Source organism: Trifolium pratense, linkage group LG1, assembly GCF_020283565.1.
Source record: "Trifolium pratense cultivar HEN17-A07 linkage group LG1, ARS_RC_1.1, whole genome shotgun sequence".
Classification (NCBI taxonomy): domain Eukaryota; kingdom Viridiplantae; phylum Streptophyta; class Magnoliopsida; order Fabales; family Fabaceae; genus Trifolium; species Trifolium pratense.
In genome coordinates, this window is record NC_060059.1 from 38,753,522 (window position 1) to 38,773,857 (window position 20,336).

The 20,336-nt window shown below is 31.8% G+C and overlaps 4 protein-coding genes across 5 annotated transcripts; 1 reads left to right on the forward strand and 3 right to left on the reverse strand.

Moving 5' to 3' along the window:
• Positions 1-765: 765 nt before the first annotated feature.
• LOC123915783 (enhancer of rudimentary homolog) lies at positions 766-4,694 on the reverse strand. The gene is made up of 4 exons (XM_045967024.1): positions 4,556-4,694; positions 4,359-4,455; positions 2,030-2,150; positions 766-1,168 (listed from the first exon to the last, which is right to left on the reverse strand). Exons 1-4 carry the CDS (start codon positions 4,556-4,558, stop codon positions 1,078-1,080), a joined length of 312 nt encoding a protein of 103 aa, XP_045822980.1. The 5' UTR covers positions 4,559-4,694; the 3' UTR covers positions 766-1,077.
• A 1,000-nt stretch (positions 4,695-5,694) lies between these two features.
• LOC123915792 (probable folate-biopterin transporter 6) lies at positions 5,695-8,570 on the reverse strand. Its single transcript, XM_045967036.1, has 4 exons — positions 7,759-8,570; positions 7,192-7,293; positions 6,896-7,069; positions 5,695-6,296 (listed from the first exon to the last, which is right to left on the reverse strand). Exons 1-4 carry the CDS (start codon positions 8,371-8,373, stop codon positions 5,700-5,702), a joined length of 1,488 nt encoding a protein of 495 aa, XP_045822992.1. The 5' UTR covers positions 8,374-8,570; the 3' UTR covers positions 5,695-5,699.
• A 1,139-nt stretch (positions 8,571-9,709) lies between these two features.
• LOC123915801 (phospholipid hydroperoxide glutathione peroxidase, chloroplastic-like) lies at positions 9,710-13,368 on the reverse strand. The gene is made up of 6 exons (XM_045967047.1): positions 13,014-13,368; positions 12,752-12,828; positions 11,931-11,992; positions 10,875-10,993; positions 10,628-10,795; positions 9,710-9,930 (listed from the first exon to the last, which is right to left on the reverse strand). The coding sequence occupies exons 1-6, from the start codon at positions 13,263-13,265 to the stop codon at positions 9,901-9,903; spliced, it is 708 nt and encodes a 235-aa protein (XP_045823003.1). The 5' UTR covers positions 13,266-13,368; the 3' UTR covers positions 9,710-9,900.
• A 2,473-nt stretch (positions 13,369-15,841) lies between these two features.
• Positions 15,842-20,331, forward strand: LOC123915808 (probable protein phosphatase 2C 60). 2 transcript variants are annotated; one of them, XM_045967059.1, is made up of 11 exons: positions 15,842-16,083; positions 16,751-16,869; positions 17,645-17,708; positions 17,839-17,947; positions 18,129-18,288; positions 18,404-18,529; positions 18,654-18,777; positions 19,110-19,186; positions 19,351-19,403; positions 19,503-19,557; positions 19,678-20,331. In XM_045967059.1, the coding sequence occupies exons 1-11, from the start codon at positions 15,915-15,917 to the stop codon at positions 19,873-19,875; spliced, it is 1,254 nt and encodes a 417-aa protein (XP_045823015.1). In that variant the 5' UTR covers positions 15,842-15,914; the 3' UTR covers positions 19,876-20,331. The 2 variants fall into 2 exon arrangements, with proteins under 2 accessions (XP_045823015.1, XP_045823023.1); XM_045967067.1 differs by having other exon boundaries at positions 16,073-16,211.
• The last annotated feature ends 5 nt before the right edge of the window (positions 20,332-20,336 follow it).

Sequence of the window (20,336 nt, forward strand, 5' to 3'; positions counted from 1 at the left end):
AGGGTAGTTGGTGTGTAGCCACCTCATGGCATGCAAGTTGCTATTACATAAGCAGAATACGTAATTGATATTCATGGAGATGTAGGGAACATTCGGTGCACCCTTTTGGATCAATATAAATATAATTGTGTCATGACTGCGTTAGACTTAGAATCTAGCAACACATGTTAGACTAAATGACTTTTAGGAATGGATGAGCTAATGAAAACATGTTAGACTCATGAATATCAATTAAATTTTTTGGTGATAAAATTTGTATAATTTTAACAATGGCAGAATTCAGAATTTCAACTCAACAAGTCATAGTTGATGTAAATGGAAAGTCCAACTATTTGTCTCAAACTTAATTGGTCTATATAAATGCCCTGTTTTTTTAGTTACTTTTGCCGCCCTACGTGTTTCTCGCGCGCCCTATTTTTACTCGTCCGCTACTTAAGTAGTGGATGTTATAAAATGAGAAATTTTAGGAAAAAATATCGTCCGCTACTTAAGTAGCGGACAATGTTTGGAAAATAGTAGGCTGGCAAAAGTATCTCCTCTGTATTTTAGGAGTTGGGAAACATAGAATCCCAGTAGTTTGACCAATACATGGAATTTAAGGAAAGTAAAGAAAGACAATGGTGAGACATATTTTAAACCTTGATTTTCTACATGCAATTACTACCTCAATTATACTCAATCCACCTCCATTTCATCAAATATTAATCATGTTAGATAATAACTAGCATTTGCACGACCTTGTTAGTTATAGATAATAGCCATAGATTAGGTAAATAAACAGTGCAACTTACTATTAGTACAAGACAAGATGAAGATTTTTTTAACAAGGCCAAATCTGCTAGCCATAGAACACTTGACAAGGATAAACTAAGCCATGCCATGAATCTCATGATCATTGTTTCTTAAACTTTGGTAGTACTAGCTATTGATATATATTATATAAAAATTCACTGACAGTATGTGCAATAATCATCATATCAAGCAACATAGCCATCTGAGTATAGCCCACATAACAGACAATTTCTTCTTCCCTTGGTAATTTTCTTTACATTTAATTGCTAAAACTTTGGGGATCAGTCAATGTGCCAATTTCTTCAAACGATGATAGGTTTGTTGCTTGATCCACTCTCGATCATAGGGGAAGTAAGCATGAGATGTACTATCAAAACTGCAAGTAAGAAACCAATCAGCCAGTCCTTAATCAATGCCAAGGCAAACCAAACATGTACAAAGATAGCCCAATATATAAAAGAAACGCAGAACTGATAAGGTAAACATATGATACAGCAAATGATTATTTATCAAGTCTTTTAACACTCGGTAAAAAAAGGGGCATGCAGAGAGGGAGTAAATAAAGGGAGTTACAAACCAGTGACACTTTTCCTCCAACACTTCACTCTATCAAGGGTTTAAGACCTCTTTCAGACTCATAATTACTAACAATTTTCTCACCCGTAATCTTAATTTTCATTTGATTCAAGGAGAAAAATAATGTCAATCTACATTAGTTTCACCAACAGAGAGACAGTTAAATTTCTATTTTCCTTGATCTAGATTGCAGTGTTCAAACAGAGCCATATATTTCTAGTTCAGCATCAAACTCTTTGAAAAAATAACAAGCAATTACTGAATAAAAAAACTTATTTTTGAATCATGGAACGCACAAATCATCAGTATATCTTCTCTTGCCTTTTCTCTACCATTTATTTTTGCTTCTTTTCTTTTCACTGAATAAAATTTTACTTTTTAAAAAAAAAATCAGAATATACAGACAGATCATATATCTACTACAAATTAGCAACTGCTGAATAAAAAAATCTTATTCTTGAACCATGAAAAGCTCAAATCATCAGTACATGCTCTTTCACCTCACTTTTTCTCTACCATCTATTTTTTCTCTTCTCTTTTCACAGTATAATATTTTCTTTTTTTGAAAATCATAAAACACTGACAAATCATATATATTTGACTGTATTAAAGACCTATGCATAGATTTGAGAGAGAGAGAGAGAGAGAGAGAGAGACATACACTAGAGCACTCAGGTCTGCAAGACCATCTATGAAGTTGTAGAGATCCGTAATATCATAAGAGAGGTTTCTGATGGCCGGATTCAACTCCTTCAGTTTCCTTTCATACATTGCACATATGCCTGTAAAAGCACAGGATTAAAACCACTATTTAACGCTGATAATTAATACATACAAATCATCATAAAAAAATATAATACGAGAATTATATAGGTTGCAAATCCCGGATAGAGGCACTTAGTAGTCGGCCCCAAAATTGGAATAACGGTATAGCATATTCCAGGATCAGGAAGATGAATCCATATGTGACGCATTATGGAGCACAGTGGCAGTGACACACTATTTTCCCTTGTTAACTAATAACCTAGAAGATATTATTCAAATGTACTGTCCTATGTCACTAAGAAGAGCAATCATCAAATTATCCACATATCGATACAGTATGTTTGATGTTCAATCTTTCCTATAGACTGTCATAAATTGCCACAGTCCTTACTCACTCACCAAAAAAACACAATTTATGGATTGTCCAATACACAAAGCACGGTAGTTGATGGACATGATGAGACTCAATCACCTCATTCAGCAAAACATCATAAAATTTAAACAAGGACAACTGAGAATCCAACTTTATCATAAGAATAAGACAAAGTATATTCTATATATAAATCCAAAACACCTTGCAAAAATATCTAAAATTATGATTGACTAGAGATGCAAAATATACATCATATACAATATCCTGTTTCATTTTAACAGACAAACACTATTGATGTAAGCAGCAAATTGGTTAGGTTTTTTTTTTTTGTTTTTGACTAAAAGTGGTTAGGGTTTTAATGATCACAAATCACGATTGCATTCAAAACAGGTGATCGATTGTTCATTTGTTATGTACGTGATGTTAAGGGGGAGTTAAGGCAATTGGAGGGGGTTATATGGTTGGTAAGGTTGCTGCCTGTCAGAATTAGTACCCGTGTTTAATGGGTTTTAGAGAAATTTCTAAAAAGGTTTAATGAGTCTTTTGATGTGTTGAATTTAGTTGTCTGCCAAGGAAAAATAGGTTTCGACAGAGTATAAAATTAAGACGGTATATAAAAACAAAAGAAACTTTGGAATCACACCCAAGGTTTTATTGCATTACACGGTCAAGGATACAACAATCTGCTTCCATAATTAATAAATCTCATCATTTACGATCCATCCAAAAAGAAAGCATTATAAATATATAACAAGGCTTTGAGCTTCTGCAGTAATTAAGAACACTTTCAATATCAAAGTAAGAAAAACGACAATAAAAGGATTTTCTCACTAGGTGGGTCAACTACATAGATCAAACTAAACTATTAACACCCAATCATAAATCATGTCTAAAGAAAACAGCTTAAAAAACCATTTTTGACAGTTTAACCCACAGTTTCTCGAGGCTTTCCTCCACCTCTAACTATAACACAACTATTTGTCTAATAATTTGTTCTTCTTATTTGCGTTGTCATAAACCTATTCCATTTTTTCTAGGCACCCTACATTATGCCCAAATTAATGAAAGTCATATATTCTTGATGCTAATGCACCTTTGATCAACTACACCATTCATTCTTCCTATGTCAAAATTCACTATCCCAAAGTCACAGTTAAAACCAAAATATTACAAGGAAAATGCTCAAAGGGAAATAGAGAAAGAAAATCTAATGGAAAATGATCAAGTGCTTGGGTAGAAAGGAAGCAAGACGACAGAAACAAAAACGACAAAAAAATCATGCATAAAATTCTTTAGCAGATCAATATTAATTCATCAGATATTTTTTCCCCCCGCATTTATTCGGTGAATTACTTGTTCATGAATGCAATAGCAAACCTAAAGACTAACATATGAATTTGATTAGGTTTCATAATGAAATCACCGTCCATCCAAATCCTAACAATCCATTGACAGTTGTGTGAAACCTAATTAAATTCATATGTTACATACACACACACGGGACTCTACCCCCAAAAAGAGCACTCATCAGCTATGTTACATATATGTTACTATGTTGCATCAGATTGAAGCCATGTCTTGTGTCTAACATGTGTCAGTGTCCGACATCAAACCATCTGGTTATATTCGATCACTTTCATTCCCTCAGATTATTGCTAGTGTCTAAGTGTCAGTGTTGTGTTCAGTATCTAAGTCGGTGCTTTATAGCTAATCAATAAAATTAAAAAAGAAAAACTGCAGCTATTTTATTGATGAAATTGCACATAAAAACAGAAAAATAAGCAAAACCTAAATCATGAGTACAGTGAAATCAAAAACAAGTAAAGTAGTAGTATTATCGATTATTAATTACCGTCCATAGCTTGAGTTACTGAGTCAAAATCCTTGAATGTTCTAGTTGCTCTATTCTGAGAAGTTTGAATTAGAATAATCGTGTGGCGATTATTAGCCTGTAAAATTAGATTATTAGCGTGAATGAAGAAGAAGAAGATAGACCTAATTTGAGAGAGGAAATAAACGAAATTGGAATCGGTGAACGAAATCTCTTACCATAACAAAAGAAGAAGAAGAAGAAGAAGAATAATCAAAACTCAGAAAGACGCTATGAATCTCTTGTTTGTTGTGGCCACTTCTTCACTCGTAGTATCAAGCAAGACAAAAGACTCGTAGACCTTCTATAGTGGCAATTTCGACTTTTTGCTCAAACTTATTCTCCCTTTTATTTTTCTCTCCTAATTTTTCTAAAATTAAATTAAAGATAATAATAATAATACAATTTAATTAAGTTCTTATAAAAAAATAAAAATTAAGTATGTGTAATACTTTTATTAATGAACTAATGAATTTGAAATCATATGACTTGTTATGTATGTTAATTAATTAATTTACGTGGCAACATATTATTAAATGTATGTGCAAAATAATTTTATATTTTATGTATATAGTAAATTAGTAATTAATGACGTATTGTGTATTTTTAAAATGTATGTAGTTGATGGAGATAAAAAATAGGAGAAAGAATTCACAAGTTTTATGGTTGACAATATAGATTTTGTTAAGTTGGATGTTTTTATTTAGGTTTGAATTTAAGACCTTACAATGTGTATGTGTAACTCATAATTTTGTGTGAGTTTTAGTAAAGGAAGATCAAATTCTCATATCACTTTGAATTTGCAAGAAGTGAATTATACATAAACTTATTCTATTCTTGTTGTATTATTTCTTAAACATCAAAGTTGTTGGTGTTAAGAGTGTTGTATAAGAAAGTGGTGTGGTTTATGTTTTAGAAGATTGTAAGACAAGTCTTGGAGTGAGACTTTTATCAAAGATCTAAACATAGTGAATAAATTTCTAAGGAGTGGAAGGACCGGATGTAATGTTGTTCTCAATACGTCGGTAATTGGCAAGTGAAACAGAATCTGATCTACTATATCATCTGGTAAGCAACTAATTCTATTTGACTCCACATCTGTTGACATTTTTAGGCGCCAGTTTTCTTCCCTAATTATAGTTAACGGAACTTCAAGTTGTTTTTATTTTTTGTACTGTAATGTTGTTTTGGTGTTCTAATATTATTTTTAGATAAACAACTTTTATGGACATGTGATATTATTTTGGAAATTCAAGTTCTTTATTGTTCATCATCATAGAGAACTCCATGTAGTGGTTAACTGTGTAACATAACAAAATTACTCTAAACTTTAATATTCCCATTCATAGGAACAAGCTCCAAGGTTTCTTCATCAACATTTACATCACTCTTATTCATTTCACAAACCTCAGAAGGAAGCAACCCTTCATAAGGTCCTACATTAGGGACAAGAAAAACCAAAACAAGTGTAACAAATCTAAGAATGTCCCTAATAAGAACAGCCAACCATAGTTTACTAAAATCAGTTCTAGTAACATGAACGAAACGAAGTAGTAACCCTCCACCCCATTTGGATATAAGGACACCAATGCTATCAATACACATTAATAGAGCAAAAAATGTTCCTTCAATTCCTATAGGACATAGTTTTGTGCTAAGGACCATCATTGGCATCCACCTTAATTTGCCTGTGATTCTTAATGCAGTTTCTTCAATGACAACAAAAAAGGAGTCAGGGATTCCAATTTTCAAATTCCAACGTAGGACGAAGAATAAGTCTAATACACCTGATGTTGCATATAAGAGTTGTGCATAGAATATTAAGTTTCTAAATGTGTAGCTTTTTAGATACTTGTGGTAAATTAGAACTCCTATTATTGAAGCCACTGCACCAATTGCATAGATTACTCCAACAAACTCCTGCATATGCAAAGAAACTCTATATAAGATAAAGGAATGTTTTTGGAAAAACTGTCATTTGTTTAGGTTCTGTGTGGACAAACAATTTAATTAAGCGCTTGTAGCATAAACTCTTATGATATAAGTATTTGTATATAAACTATTTCTAGTTTCTACTACAAAAGATAAACTAAAGTCAAATTATTTTCATAACCTATATCGGAGATGTTAACGATATAAGCTTATAACAGCTTATGGACATGCCATAAGTTGTTTCTATAAACTCTCTCAAACAGTGTCGACAAGTGCTTATGCCAATAAATAAGCTCATAATTCTATCCAAACAGTCGCTAATCATCTGCAAACAAAATATAAAATAATCTATGCAATTGAATATAAAATAAGTTCGGTAAATCGGTCCCTGATATTTATCAACAGCTGAGATCTTAACTGCAATGACAACTAATGGCGAAGAATCTATTTATCTGACATGTTCATAAGTTCTTTTCACCTTAATTCTATAAGCTCTACAGCATAACTTATGAAAACAACTTATAGCTTATATGAAAATAAATTGAATTTATTTTATCTTTTGTTATAGAAATGTGAGAGGTACATACCTGAGAGAATGCAGGACCGGCTTTTGCATCAGTATACCAGTAAAAATGGCCTTCGTGAGTGGTAACATTAAGAGAAAGCGAAAGCAACATGTAAAGAGAAGGCTTCCATGCTTGAGGATACTTTATTGTTTTGTACATGCTTCTTATTGTCTTTCCTACACTCTCCATTGCCCCCTACAAAATGTATTTAGTCATCCAATTTAGCATTAAGAGAAGAAAACAAAACTTATCACAGAACATTTTCGCTCTGTGCAAATAGGCTTATGATATGGAAAATAGGTAGAAAGTTTCCTAACCTGCTTCTTTTCATTATGCAAGCCAGTGGTTTTCTTATCATAGATCACAAAACCAAGCACAATTGTTAAAGCAGGAAATATTGCCATAAGACCAAGTGACCCCTAAAATAACAACAGAAACATTCCATTCATTAGACATTAAAGTATAAGGTATCTAGGACATAAATAAATTACATCTCAGACATATCTATCTTTTTTTTTTTTTTATTGGCAAATTGTTAGTATGTTAATTGTTATGTTAGTTTTTTACACCAGGACTTGAACCCTAGACCTCCGATTCCTTCAACACTTAGTTCAACCAGTAAACCTACCCATCCCACGCCACATATCTATCATTTGAATTAGATTCTATTTCACAGGGTATACCAACCTAGTTCCCACATTATCAATATGCCAAATGCAAAGGACCAAATTGACCAAAGTGTTGATAATGACAATTCTTATAAATTTATAATCACAATAAATACAACATACTACAAAACAGGTCAAAAACAGAAAGAAAAAAACAAATCTTGAAACTTCCATTGTTTATTCATTTCTTCATTAAACAAAAAAACACATCCATACCTGTGGACCAAGATGATGAACAAAGAAACCACTAACAAGAAACCCAATAAGAGCACCAGAACTAGAACAAAACCCACACAAAGTCTGCAAATCAGGAGCCAAACCAGGAACCTCAATACTATTCCTTGCAATACAAGCATCAATAGTAACATCAGCAATAGCAAGACTAGCAGACACACCAAGAAAACACATCAAAGCCGCCACAGCCGCAATGTTTCCTCCCAGGGCCACAATAGAGGCAGACACCATTCCAATAACTCCAGCAATTACAAAATAAGGCCTGCGCCGATAACCCAATATCGGAAAAGCGTCTGTTAGAATACCCCAGATGGGTTTTAGAATCCATGGAATGAAATATATTCCAACATAAAGTTGAACCGTTGAAGGTTGAATTTTTTGTATGTCTTTCCAGTAATAATCTGAGACTAGTTTGAACAATGAACCTGTGAAGCCTTGTCCTATACCATATATAAGGAAGATTCCTGCTATGAAAGATGGGTTTAGGTGATGTGATAGCATTGATAGCCATTCTATTGGTTCTGTTATGATTGATAAGAATGGATTTTTGGTTTTCTTTGTTGTTGTTGGGGTAGGTGAATCTTGTTGAGTTGACATGGTTGAGTTTGATGTTTGGTTTATGTTTTGTGTTTGGTCATGTTTTTTTTGGATTGAGAGGAAATGGATCTGGAGATGGAGGTGATGAGATGAAATTGGAAGATTTGGTTTGACTTGAACACTTAAGAAGAGATCGTTGAATTTGGGAGGGAGTGTAGGTTTTCTATTCAAAGTTTTGCAACTTGTTGTTCTTTATGGCCTCAAATTTTAAGGGCAAACAACACGGTTTCTAGAAGCATATCTCACTGTCACATGAGTTAGCTATGTGGGAAGAGCGATAAGTTAGCTTATAGCTTATAAGTGAAAAGCTTTGTTCGGTAACATTTTTAAAAATGAGCTTATAACTTATTTTGTAAATGTTATTTTAAGTAGCTTAAGAGCTTATAACTTATAGCTTATCATATTTTTTCCTAATTTTACCCATATCGTCCTACTTGAAAAAAATTAAATATTAATTAAACATATTTTTTTTTGTGATTTCATACTTATAAGCTAGTTCAACTGCTAATATTATCGAACACTACAAATTCAATCAGCTAGTTTATTCGTCATAAGCTAAAAGTTAGCTTATAAGCTAACCGCTATAAGCTAGCTTATCAGTTATCCGCTATTTTTTACCAAACCCTTAATTTGGTTCATAAAAGTCTCTTTCATTAATTATTTTCATCCTCAAATCTATATTTTTTATAAGAAAACCTAAAATCTATTTTCAGTAGTTAATTTGTCCCTCAAATATATTTTTGTTAATCAATTTAGTTTAAAAAATTACTAACAAAAGAGATACTAAAAATGTATTTACAATTTTAACGCATTCAAGTACCAATGTTTTGCCCAACTTTTAACTAAGTGGTTAGTAGATCGAAAAGTCTTACAAATTATTAGTCACCGTTAAATAAAAATAAAAATTTTGTATCGAAATAACATTACTCTAAATAGAATATTTATAATTTAAAGTGATAATCAGTTCAATACAAAATATTTTAAGCAAAACAATCATAATAAGATGTTTTTGACTCAACACTTTTTTTTTTTTAAGATAGTAATACACTTTTTTTGACTCGACACTTATAATAAGATAGAGAGTATGTAACTTGTTGACTTGTAGGCACTATGTGGTCCATTGCTATAACTGGGGATGGAGCTATTTCCTGTCCGGCTTAAAAAAATCAATATCGAGATTGATTATGCTATTAAACACTGCATTTGTTTCTTGCTGAAAAGTGTTAAGTACAACAATTTTATATACTCAATCAAACCATCGACAAATTTTACATTTCTAAGTTATATTCAAATGTGAAGGAAAGTGAAATAATGTTAAAAAATTTAAGGTCTGAAGTTTAATGAAAATTCTGGCCATTTATGAACTCTTTCCCTTTTGAGCTATAAAGCAAAGAACATTTTTTTCACTTCTATGTAGTATACTGATGATAATTTAGTGAAGACACCAAACGATTTACAAAATAATTATGTTCATTGTTTGTCATCAACTTCAACTCGTTGAGGAAGCCAGCGTGGCTCGGATTTTGGTTACGCAGCAAGTAACTTCTGGATATCCTTCTGAAAAAATACGAAACAGGAAAGACCAGATTAGGCATAAAATATACAAGTATGTAGTTTTGCAAATTCATAGTATCAAATATACAGAAATAGTGAAATAGTATCACTTGTGTCATCTCTCTCATAATGGACAGGAAACGGAGCTTGGTAAATGGAGCAAATCCGGACTCATCATTGACATTGACTCACCTTGTTTTATAGAATTTCATCTGCCGACTTTGCTACAAATACTTATAAGCAACTCAACAAACCAATGGCAATTTACATCAGAAACTAGTAGAGTGGAAAATGGTATAATATAGCGCTTATTATAAGTTGAAAAAAATTGGGTGCATTTGAATAATCAGCTTAATTAAGCAACTTATGTTTGAGCTATTTCTATAAGCAAAGAAAGTAGTTATGCATTTCTCATAAGTTATATAAGCTATTTTCATAAGTTATCCTAAGGAGCTTATTGAAATAAGCTAAAGCCTAAAACCCTTCATCATGCATGAGGTCCAGACTCCATACTTAATCAAGCATAAAAAATTTCATCAAGTATTTAAAGTGAAGAGTTTTCAAACATTGAATCTTAGCACTGGAATTTTCAGCACATAACTTCAACACTGAATTTTCAGTACCTAACTAGTTAAAAATATTCATTGCCTTTATAACAATTGAAACTCAACTTTTGATTCGGGTCGAAAGTGTAAAGTACCTCAATTTGAAAAGGAGAAGTTGTTGGTGGATATCTTTCAACAACTTTACCATTTTTATCAACCAAGAATTTCTCAAAATTCCACTTGATAAGATCACCAAAAAAGCCTCCAGAACTTGATTTCAGAAACTGGTATACTGGAGCAGTAAATGGTCCATTTACATCAACCTGTTTTACACAACTTCATTATGTTGTTTACTCGCATGTAATTTATTCAAAACTACTGGATGAAGAAACATTATCAAACCTTATCGAAAATTGGAAATTCTGCTTTGAACTTGGTGCAAGCAAATTGCTTAATTTCTTCATTTGATCCAGGCTCCTGCATGCCAAATTGATTGCAAGGGAAAGCTAGAACCTCGAAACCTGGAAATAAAATGCATAATGACACTAAAAATGTGTGGCTGATGAAAAAATTACTTTAGAACTAAAAATCTGAAAGCCATGTACAAAGAGAAACAAAGTAGAAAATTGACTTTCAGTTAATTTCGAATCAATCCTTTGGAAAGTTTTGAATTTTCCTACAACAAAAAAGCATCTAAGGCTAAAGTTCGATCATGTTCCACCATATAGTGACCCTGATATGCTATTTATGTTAATTACAGACATGGAACAAAAATTGGATGGCTACAATAGTCATTCTATCCTTTTGCGAATTCTTCCACCGCAAAATTTTAATTGTAATCAAAATGCATTAACTCACATTTTTGTTCAGCTAATTTCCAAACAGTGTAATCCTATAAAAACAAGAAAATGAAGAAAGATAGGTTGTCTGTATAAACTGGATAAAGCAGTATACAATGAAACAAACAGTCATTATGTTTTAGGTTTCCCTCGGATATCCTCATACACGAGTCAATTCTGTTTGAGGCACAATCTAAATGTGAGTGTCTCTTCCCGAAAATATTCAAAATGTGTTTTGTTGCAATAGGGAGACTATCCCCTTCTGCTAGACTCAACCACCGTTGGTTGAAATGGACGTGCATTTTAAAACCATGACCGATAGCGAAATGTTTGTCTGATGGATAAATACTTTAAATAGAGATCTGATTTTTAAAGCAATCAATAACATGTCCCAGATGGTTAACTTAATTCACATGTTAGCATCCACATCTAAAAATACCAATAACCTGTGCGGCTGTGCCTGAATTTCAATGGAAAGGAAGGGATACTGCTCTTCTAATCTTATACAAGATATAGGATCCAACACAGAACAGAATAATTGCACAGGTAGATAGATGGATTCAGATCCAAATTTCAAGTAGTAGCCAATAGTCATAACTATGGTCCATAAGTAACGTACCTCTGTCTTTAAAATTTTCATATAAGTGCGAGAGTTCTGTGTAGTTTGATGATGTCAAACCGCTGTCATTTAAAAGAAATCATTCAATAGAATCATAACTTACCAGAAACTTTGACATAACTTTCGATTTGACCTTTTCAAATAGTATTTGATTAGGAGAAACTGACTTATCTCTCCTAAGGTATGGTTAAATAGAACACACCCCTTCTATTTATTTTTTTTAAAAATGAAGACTTACACACTAATTTTTTTAAATGAATGACACCAAATTCATCATCTCAGTTCTGTTTAAATAACACACACTCACTCAATTTTTGTACAACAAATTTAGAGGTGTATGCAACTGAGGGGAATTTAGTGTCTCACATAAGAGAAATGGGACTGTAATAGTTCTAAATTGTGGTTGCAGTTATGCACGAACTTAGATATTGTGGTAAAATATGGAAAAATACAACCAATGCGGCCGAAACTATAGTTAGGATACCATACCAAAGTGGAATCTTCTAAAAGAGATAATAGAATATGCACCAACAGTGGTGCATAATAGTTTTACCGTGACATCCAATAAGCATCTTGTATTCCGCCAAATAAAAAAGTTATTTTGAAATTAGTTGTATGACATGGCAAATTGATTATTTCTTATTGGATGACCGTGTAAAATTATTTTATACTGTCAGTGTATATCCATTAAACTCCTTCTAAAACCTTATATTGCGGCTGCACCTACGACCGCAATTTAGAACTATATTTTAAGCATACCTAAACCACTCCCTAAACATTACAATTGGAAAAGATAAGATTCTCACAAAATAATAACATACCATCTTGAAGCAACATTGACAATCAAGATAACCTTCCCCTTAAATTTGCTAAGATTAACATCCTTCTTATCAATATCCTACACCACATTATAATAACATAATTATCCAATCATAATTAAAAAAAAAAACATAATTATCCAATAAAAAAACTGTATATAATTAGTAATAACAAATTATGACAACAATAAAAATGAATAAAAAAAAACAATTTTTCTACTCTAAGACTCATACAAAATTGAAAATTGAAGATGATAGTAGGTACCTTGACGGTGAAATCATAAATGGTTTTATTAGTGGTAGCGCTAGCGTTGACTGAGAAAGAGCGAGACTTGAAAACAGGGTTGTTGTTGTTCGAGTTGAATGAGGTTTGTTGAGAAAAGGCATGTTGAAAAAAGGATGAATTGGAAGAAGCAAGTGAGGATTTGATGAGAGTAGGGAAAGAAGTAGTTGAGTTAGTTGTTCTATATTGAAGAGGTGTGAAGAAGGTTGTGGAGAAAGCAGCCATGGAAGCCATTCTTGTGTGGTTCAGAAGTGAAAGAGAAAGAGAAGAAACTGAGAGAACTGACAAAGTTGAAGTGAATATTGAGTGGATAACGGTATTTCCTAAATTATTATTGGGAACAAATAGTAGCGTTTTTTTAATAACAGGGCTAAGTCCGAAAGAGGAAAATTACACAGAAATCAAGTGGGGTAGTAACCCCCAAACATCACAGCATCTAGTAGAGTGACCGTGTCCGGCATTGCTCCGTTCCGACATCTGGTGAAGTGGAGGGATTGTGTACTTGTAGGTTCCCCAATGCTCAAGTCAGTGAGAGTGAAACAAATATTTTCTGTAAGTAAGTATGGGTACCTGACTTCACTGCACGAGTGGAGTATATATAGCTCTCCATATGCGGGTGCACCACAATAATGTTCCATTGAAAAGCCATCAGCCGGTGAATATCTTCACCAAAGTTTAGCCTAGCATGCTTCTATATGCTAATATTTATATCTATATATTATTAAAAAAAAATATGGTCAAAGCAAGATAAGTGAATAGTGTTATTTAGTCAAAATAGCTCTTATCAAATGGGACGGAGGCAGTATTAGGATAAAAACTACCCGATTAAAAATATGTGACTGAGATATTTTAATGCGTTAAACGTTCATAGTAGTAGTTCTAGGTCCACTTTCACGTTGACAATACTCATTGAGACAAATCTAATAAAATCTCATATGCTAATATTTATCTTTATATATTAGTAAAAAATTATGGTCAAAGTAGCTTATATAAATAGTACACATTGTTTAATTGTGACAATTATTTTAGGACGAAGGGAGTACAAGCTTATACAATAAAGACACCTCTTTCATTTTGGGTACGTAAGCTTATTTTGGCAATGTAAAGAAGACATCAGTGTTCTCATAGATGCTCAAGGTGTTCTTTGTGGAAGTTTTTCTTATTTTCATGAGACAAAGATTAAGGGTACTAACAAACTTCAAACATTACCCTTGTTCGTATATGATTATAGACATGAGATTTTAAAAAATAAATATTAAAATGGAAAAAAGGAATTATCAATATTAAATAAAATAACGGAAATGTTAATCGGTATCTTTGAGACGCTCTTTAAAGATCTTAAAATTTAAATAATAAACTTTTACAAAAATATGTGGAGTTAATGTATTTAAAATTGAAATGTTTAATCTTTTATAATAAAATTTTTAAAAAGTTTCATAGAAATACTCATTAGCAAGACTCATAAAATAATACTACGATCATTTTGAAACTATTTCCGAATAAATTTAAACTTTATCATTTGAGATTATATATAAGACTAAACTCTTAGTAGCTGACTGACACCTGATAGACAAAAAAATACTTCTTTTTTTTCGTTCTTAATACTTATTAATTAATGATAAAAAATAATTACATAAAGGGTGATGTATTTTAATATTTTTTTTTGTAAATAGATTGATTATTATTGAACATTTAGTCAAAATAAATTAGTAAATATATTTAGTCAAATTGGATAATCTTTTCCTTTCATTTCTCTCCATTATAATAAAAAGGAAAAAGCAGAAAAAATATACTAAAATATTGAGAGAAAAATGAGTAATTAATTTTGTCAAAAAAAAGTAATTAATATTATAAAGATAGTTAAAAGTTTAATTTATTTTAAAATATATTTTTCAAAGAGATTAATATTATTAAACATGGTATTAAATAGAGTCAAAAAAGCTTTGGCTAAAATGAAAGAGTAAGACAAGTGGTGCACGGTGCACCAGTTATCAATAACTCTATAACGAATACGAATTTTATAAAATGCACCGTTGGATAGAAAGTTTATATCGTATAGATCATTCATATAAATTTTTAAAAAAATTGAAAATCATTTGATATGTTATTGAGACTCATCAAAATTAACGGTTTATGAATTTTATTACATACCGTTAATTTTGATAGGTCTCAATAACACGTCAAATGATTTTCAATTTTTAAAAAATTTATATGGATGATTTATACGATATAAACTTTCTATCCAACGGTAAATTTTGTAAAATTTGTATTCGTTATCGGGTTATTGATAAGTGGTACACCGTGCACCACTTGATGAACTTGTGCATAATAGTAGCGGCCAATCAAAAAAAAAATTGAGTAAATATATTTAGTCAAATTGGATAATCTCTTTCATTTATGTCTCTCAATTAAATAAAAAAGAAAAAGAAAACTAAAAAATTGAGAAATAATAAAAAGTATTTTCTTCAGTCTTTTTTATAAAAGATACTTCACCTATCTAGATACATTAAATAATTAACGTATCTGATCTATAATATAGACCAAATACATTAATTATTCAATGAATCTAGAAAATTAAACGTCTCTTATAAAAAGACAAGAATGAATACTAATTAAGGATGAAAAGACAAGAATGAATACTAATTAAGGATGTAGAGATATTTATTTAGTACTTATGACAAAAAAACACTAATAATTTATATTATAATAAATAAAAGAAGAAATGATAAATTGCATATCCATACATGTAACATGTAACATTATTGTAAACGTATCTATATAGAGACTAGAGATAAGAGAGTGTCCATATACAACAATTGAACCAAACAAAACTAATTTTTTATCATTAAAAAGAACAAAAAATGTTTATGAAAATGTTAGTGGATGAACAAAGTTGTGGAAATTTCTGTGTCACAAAAACCAGAAAGTCTTCTCCTTTTCATTCTTTATTCTGACTCATCACTAGTGGCAACACTACTTGTGTTTTCTCCACTCTCTCTCTCTCTCTCTACCAACTACTCTCTCTCTTTCATCACACTTCTTTTATGTCTTGGTACACTTCTTCACCCTCCCTATCAACCCATCATTTATTTCTTCATTCCACCTTCACCTCAATCATAAAAAATCAATCTTTATTGTATTCTTGAATTGTTTGTTTACAAAGTTTCTCTCCATTTTCAAGTGAGAATTTTTTTAAAAAAATTATATTTTTAGCTCATATTTTTTATTTACTACTCATATTCTCATCTGGGTCTTCCTTGTTCTTCATGATTATGAATTCTACATTCTGTTTAGCTAAAATTATTGCTTCTCTCTTTATTTTGATTTTCATCATTGTTCACATATTTCCTTGCCTAATTAACATCTAATTTTTTTAAAAAAAATATTAATTTTACAACTCTGCTTGTAAACGTATCTATATATTTAATATTTTTTAACTCTGCTTGCTTTGTCTGTTTTTATTTTGATATTTTATATTCAAGTTTTTAATTCCTTGTTTTTTAATATTTTTTCTTGAACCCTGACATTGAGAAAAAAACAGAAAGGTAACAAAAAAAATTACATGATTCCTCTTGCTTTGACTTGAGACTTGTTCCTATGTAGTAGAATTGCAAAAGTTATGTTTGGTTTTGTATTATATTTTTTGGTATAAGTTTTCTTTACTTTTCATGCTTGAAGAAGTAAAAGTAATGTTTGTTTTTGTTTTAATTTGGATGTAGCAATGGGAACAAGTCTAAGCATTCCCAAAACTGAAAAGTTTTCTGAAGATGGTGAAAATGACCAGCTTAGATATGGATTATCATCTATGCAAGGATGGCGTGCAACAATGGAAGATGCAGTAAGTAGTAATCAATCACTCAAAATATTACTACTAGTGTGTGAATGGATTTTTCTTAGCTTATTGTGAAGCACATACACTCTGTGTGTCCCGATGTTGGACACACGTTGACACATATGATTACATTTGAGTTATGTCATTTTCTCATATTATTATCGGTGTCCACGTGTCAATGTCGTGTCTGTATTCATGTTTTTGCAATTGAGAATGTAAGTTTATTTAAAGCTTCTACACTCTATCATTTTGGTAGAATTGTAGAAACAGTTATATGTGATCCAATTATAGTGTTCTGCATAGTTGAGCTTTGCTTAATGTAGAAACAATTATATGTGATCCAATTATAGTGTTCTGCATAGTTGAGCTTTGCTTAATGTGTGAAGTTGGAAAATTGTATTGTTGTTAGGTGGTAAGAAGATGTAATTTTATCTTTTATTCTTGTTAGAATAAAATCCATTTATGTTTAATTTATTAGGATTATAGTCATAGATTAGGATTTCAATTAGAAAATCATACCAACTGGAATTTATTCTATATGTTATATTATAAATAGCGGTGAGTGTGGTTTGATTTAGACACAGAAATCTCAAATTCAACAATTCACATGTATTAGAGAAAATGAGTTGTTTGTGTTGATTGAATTATGTTTAGTATAGTACCATTAACGATGCTTTTAACTTTGTATTTTGGAACTCATTTCATGGTATTTGTGTTTCTTAGATTGCTTGAGTTGAACATCAATATGTAGTTGACTTCTATCATTGTTTTATTTTGCTAGCATGCGGCACATCTTGATGTGGATTCATCCACTTCTTTTTTTGGCGTTTATGACGGTCATGGAGGTAAAATTTTAATAAAGTTTGGTTATTCATGCACGTCAGTGATTCAAGCCAGGAAAAGAGGAGAATATTACAGAAATTATGTGTTTGTAATCAATATGTTATATGTGCTCACATAACACAAATTTTTCAGGTAAGGCGGTTGCAAAGTTTTGCGCCAAGTATCTTCACCAACAGGTACTCAAGAGTGAAGAATACATAGCTGGAGATGTTGGAACATCTCTTCAGAAAGCATTTTTCAGGTAAGCTAAAAAAAGAGAGCCTGTTGTGAAGTTTATCTTGCATGCATCATTTGTCTGCTGTTGAAATGGATATCATAGAAGAAAAAGTAACCACTAGTTCCTCGTTAATGGATGGTTTTCTCATACTGTTTTGAAAGTAATAAAAAGTGAGTTATGAACATCATTTTTGGTTATTATGCAGAATGGACGAGATGATGCGTGGTCAAAGGGGATGGAGGGAACTAGCAGTCTTGGGTGATAAGGTAAAAGGGTTCAATGGAATGATTGAAGGATTGATTCGGTCTCCAAGATGCAGTGGCGATAATAAGGACCAAAGTGATGATGATTGGACCTTTGAGAAGGTAGGGATGATGTGGAATGTATACTTCAATTCTCAATTTTCAGCATTCGTACAACTTTCGTTTGATATACTTAGTTTCTGGCATTATTAATTTGATCTTTTTACATTGTAAGCAGGGGCCTCATTCTGATTTTGATGGACCGACTTCAGGAAGTACTGCCTGTGTCGCAATCATTCGAAACAACCTACTTTTTGTTGCAAATGCTGGTGATTCACGCTGCGTAATATCTAGGAACGGTCAGGTAACTTCAAAATGGAAATTATTGGTCTTTTATTTCGGTCTTTTTATTTTGTAGGCTATGTGTTAAGTAGAAACTTCAAGATAACGACATAACTTTATTCTGACTATGGATTTTTGTTCTACAGGCATACAATTTATCTAGAGACCACAAACCTGAACTTGCGATTGAGAAGGAAAGAATATATAAAGCTGGTGGTTTTATTCATGCAGGACGAGTTAACGGGAGTTTAAATCTTGCAAGAGCTATAGGTATATACCGACCTACCGGCAAGTGAGCTTCCTTTATTCAGTTTTAACCTTAGTAAGTGACATTCCCCCCTGCCTTTAGTTAGGCAAATACATTAATTTATGAACACGATAAATGATAATTTTAGTGCACCAAAAATAAAAGGAATCTTACTATTATTTCTATTTTGTATGCTTTATTTCGGTTACTTAGGAGGCAAGAGGGGGTAAACTTGCATGCATGTTGTTTGGTTTCATATTGCATAATTGAAGATTTCAAGATATATAACTGCTTTGTGAAGATACGCTTATATGGTTTCTATAGTTTCCATTAAACACGTTTCAATATTCTGCAGGTGACATGGATTTTAAGAATAATAGATTTCTTTCTGCTGAAAAACAAGCTGTGACCGCCAATCCAGACATAAACACTGTAAGTATGCTCACATGCAAATCAGATTACGTAATAGCAATATGGTAGAATCAATAATGAAATGCTTAGTCAAGATTCTTCGTATATGCTACTCCTACTTCTACATGTTTTCAACTTTTAGTAATGTTATGACTGATAGTTTTGGTTTTGACATGTTATAATAGGTTGACCTTCATGACGAAGATGAATTTATGGTGATAGCTTGTGATGGCATATGGTATGATTCTTATTTCTTATGCTTTATATTCCCATTTTAGTTTAAATGTCATTTCTTGAAAATTCTTGAGTAAGTTGAGTTGTTATTCTTACGTTTCAGGGATTGTTTGTCAAGCCAACAATTGGTAGATTTTGTACGTCAAGAACTTCTCTTGGTGAGTGTTCATGTTATACATTTTTGTTCATGATTAGCGATCGAAGTTATTATTTCAATGTAGTTTAGCTGATTTGTGTAACAAATGGTTTTGACATGATACAATCTTTTTATATCACAGAAAACCAAACTTTCTGAGGTTTGTGAAAGAGTGCTAGACCGGTGTTTGGCGCCATCATTAGCTGTTGGTGATGGATGCGATAACATGACAATGATCTTGGTGCAGTTCAAAAAACCGGTGCAGACTAGTGCACCAGCTCAAGAACAATCACCTTCAAATGAACAAGGTGCATCTGAACCAAGATTGGAGGACTGTTGAAGTTGTCAGTTTTGTGTAACAATACTACATGCATACATGTATATTGTATAGTATGGACCTATGCTTAGAAAATGTCTAGATGGTCATTTTCACTCTTAATTAGCATTTTATAAAACAATTATCAACCCCTAGCTTACTTTTTCAAAACTATAATGTGTTTTGCTTGTTCAATAAGCGTCTCCAATTAACCAAGTGGTTGAGTTCATGGTGCTTCAGGTAAGGGCGAATTGTTCGAGAGAACATTTAGTCGTACTTTATTTATCTCTTCACTTAATTCCAGATTACTAAGATTCCTTTATCTTGAAAACCGGAGGGTTAAAGTCCAAAAAAAGTGGCTCCTTAGTATTTCTAGTTATTAGTATTAGCAACAACAATCTGCAGGCATTTTGAGGTGTTTGAGTTGTCTTTATTAGTTAATTGAGGGATTTTGGTCACAGTTTAAGGTTTTGTCAAAAATACTT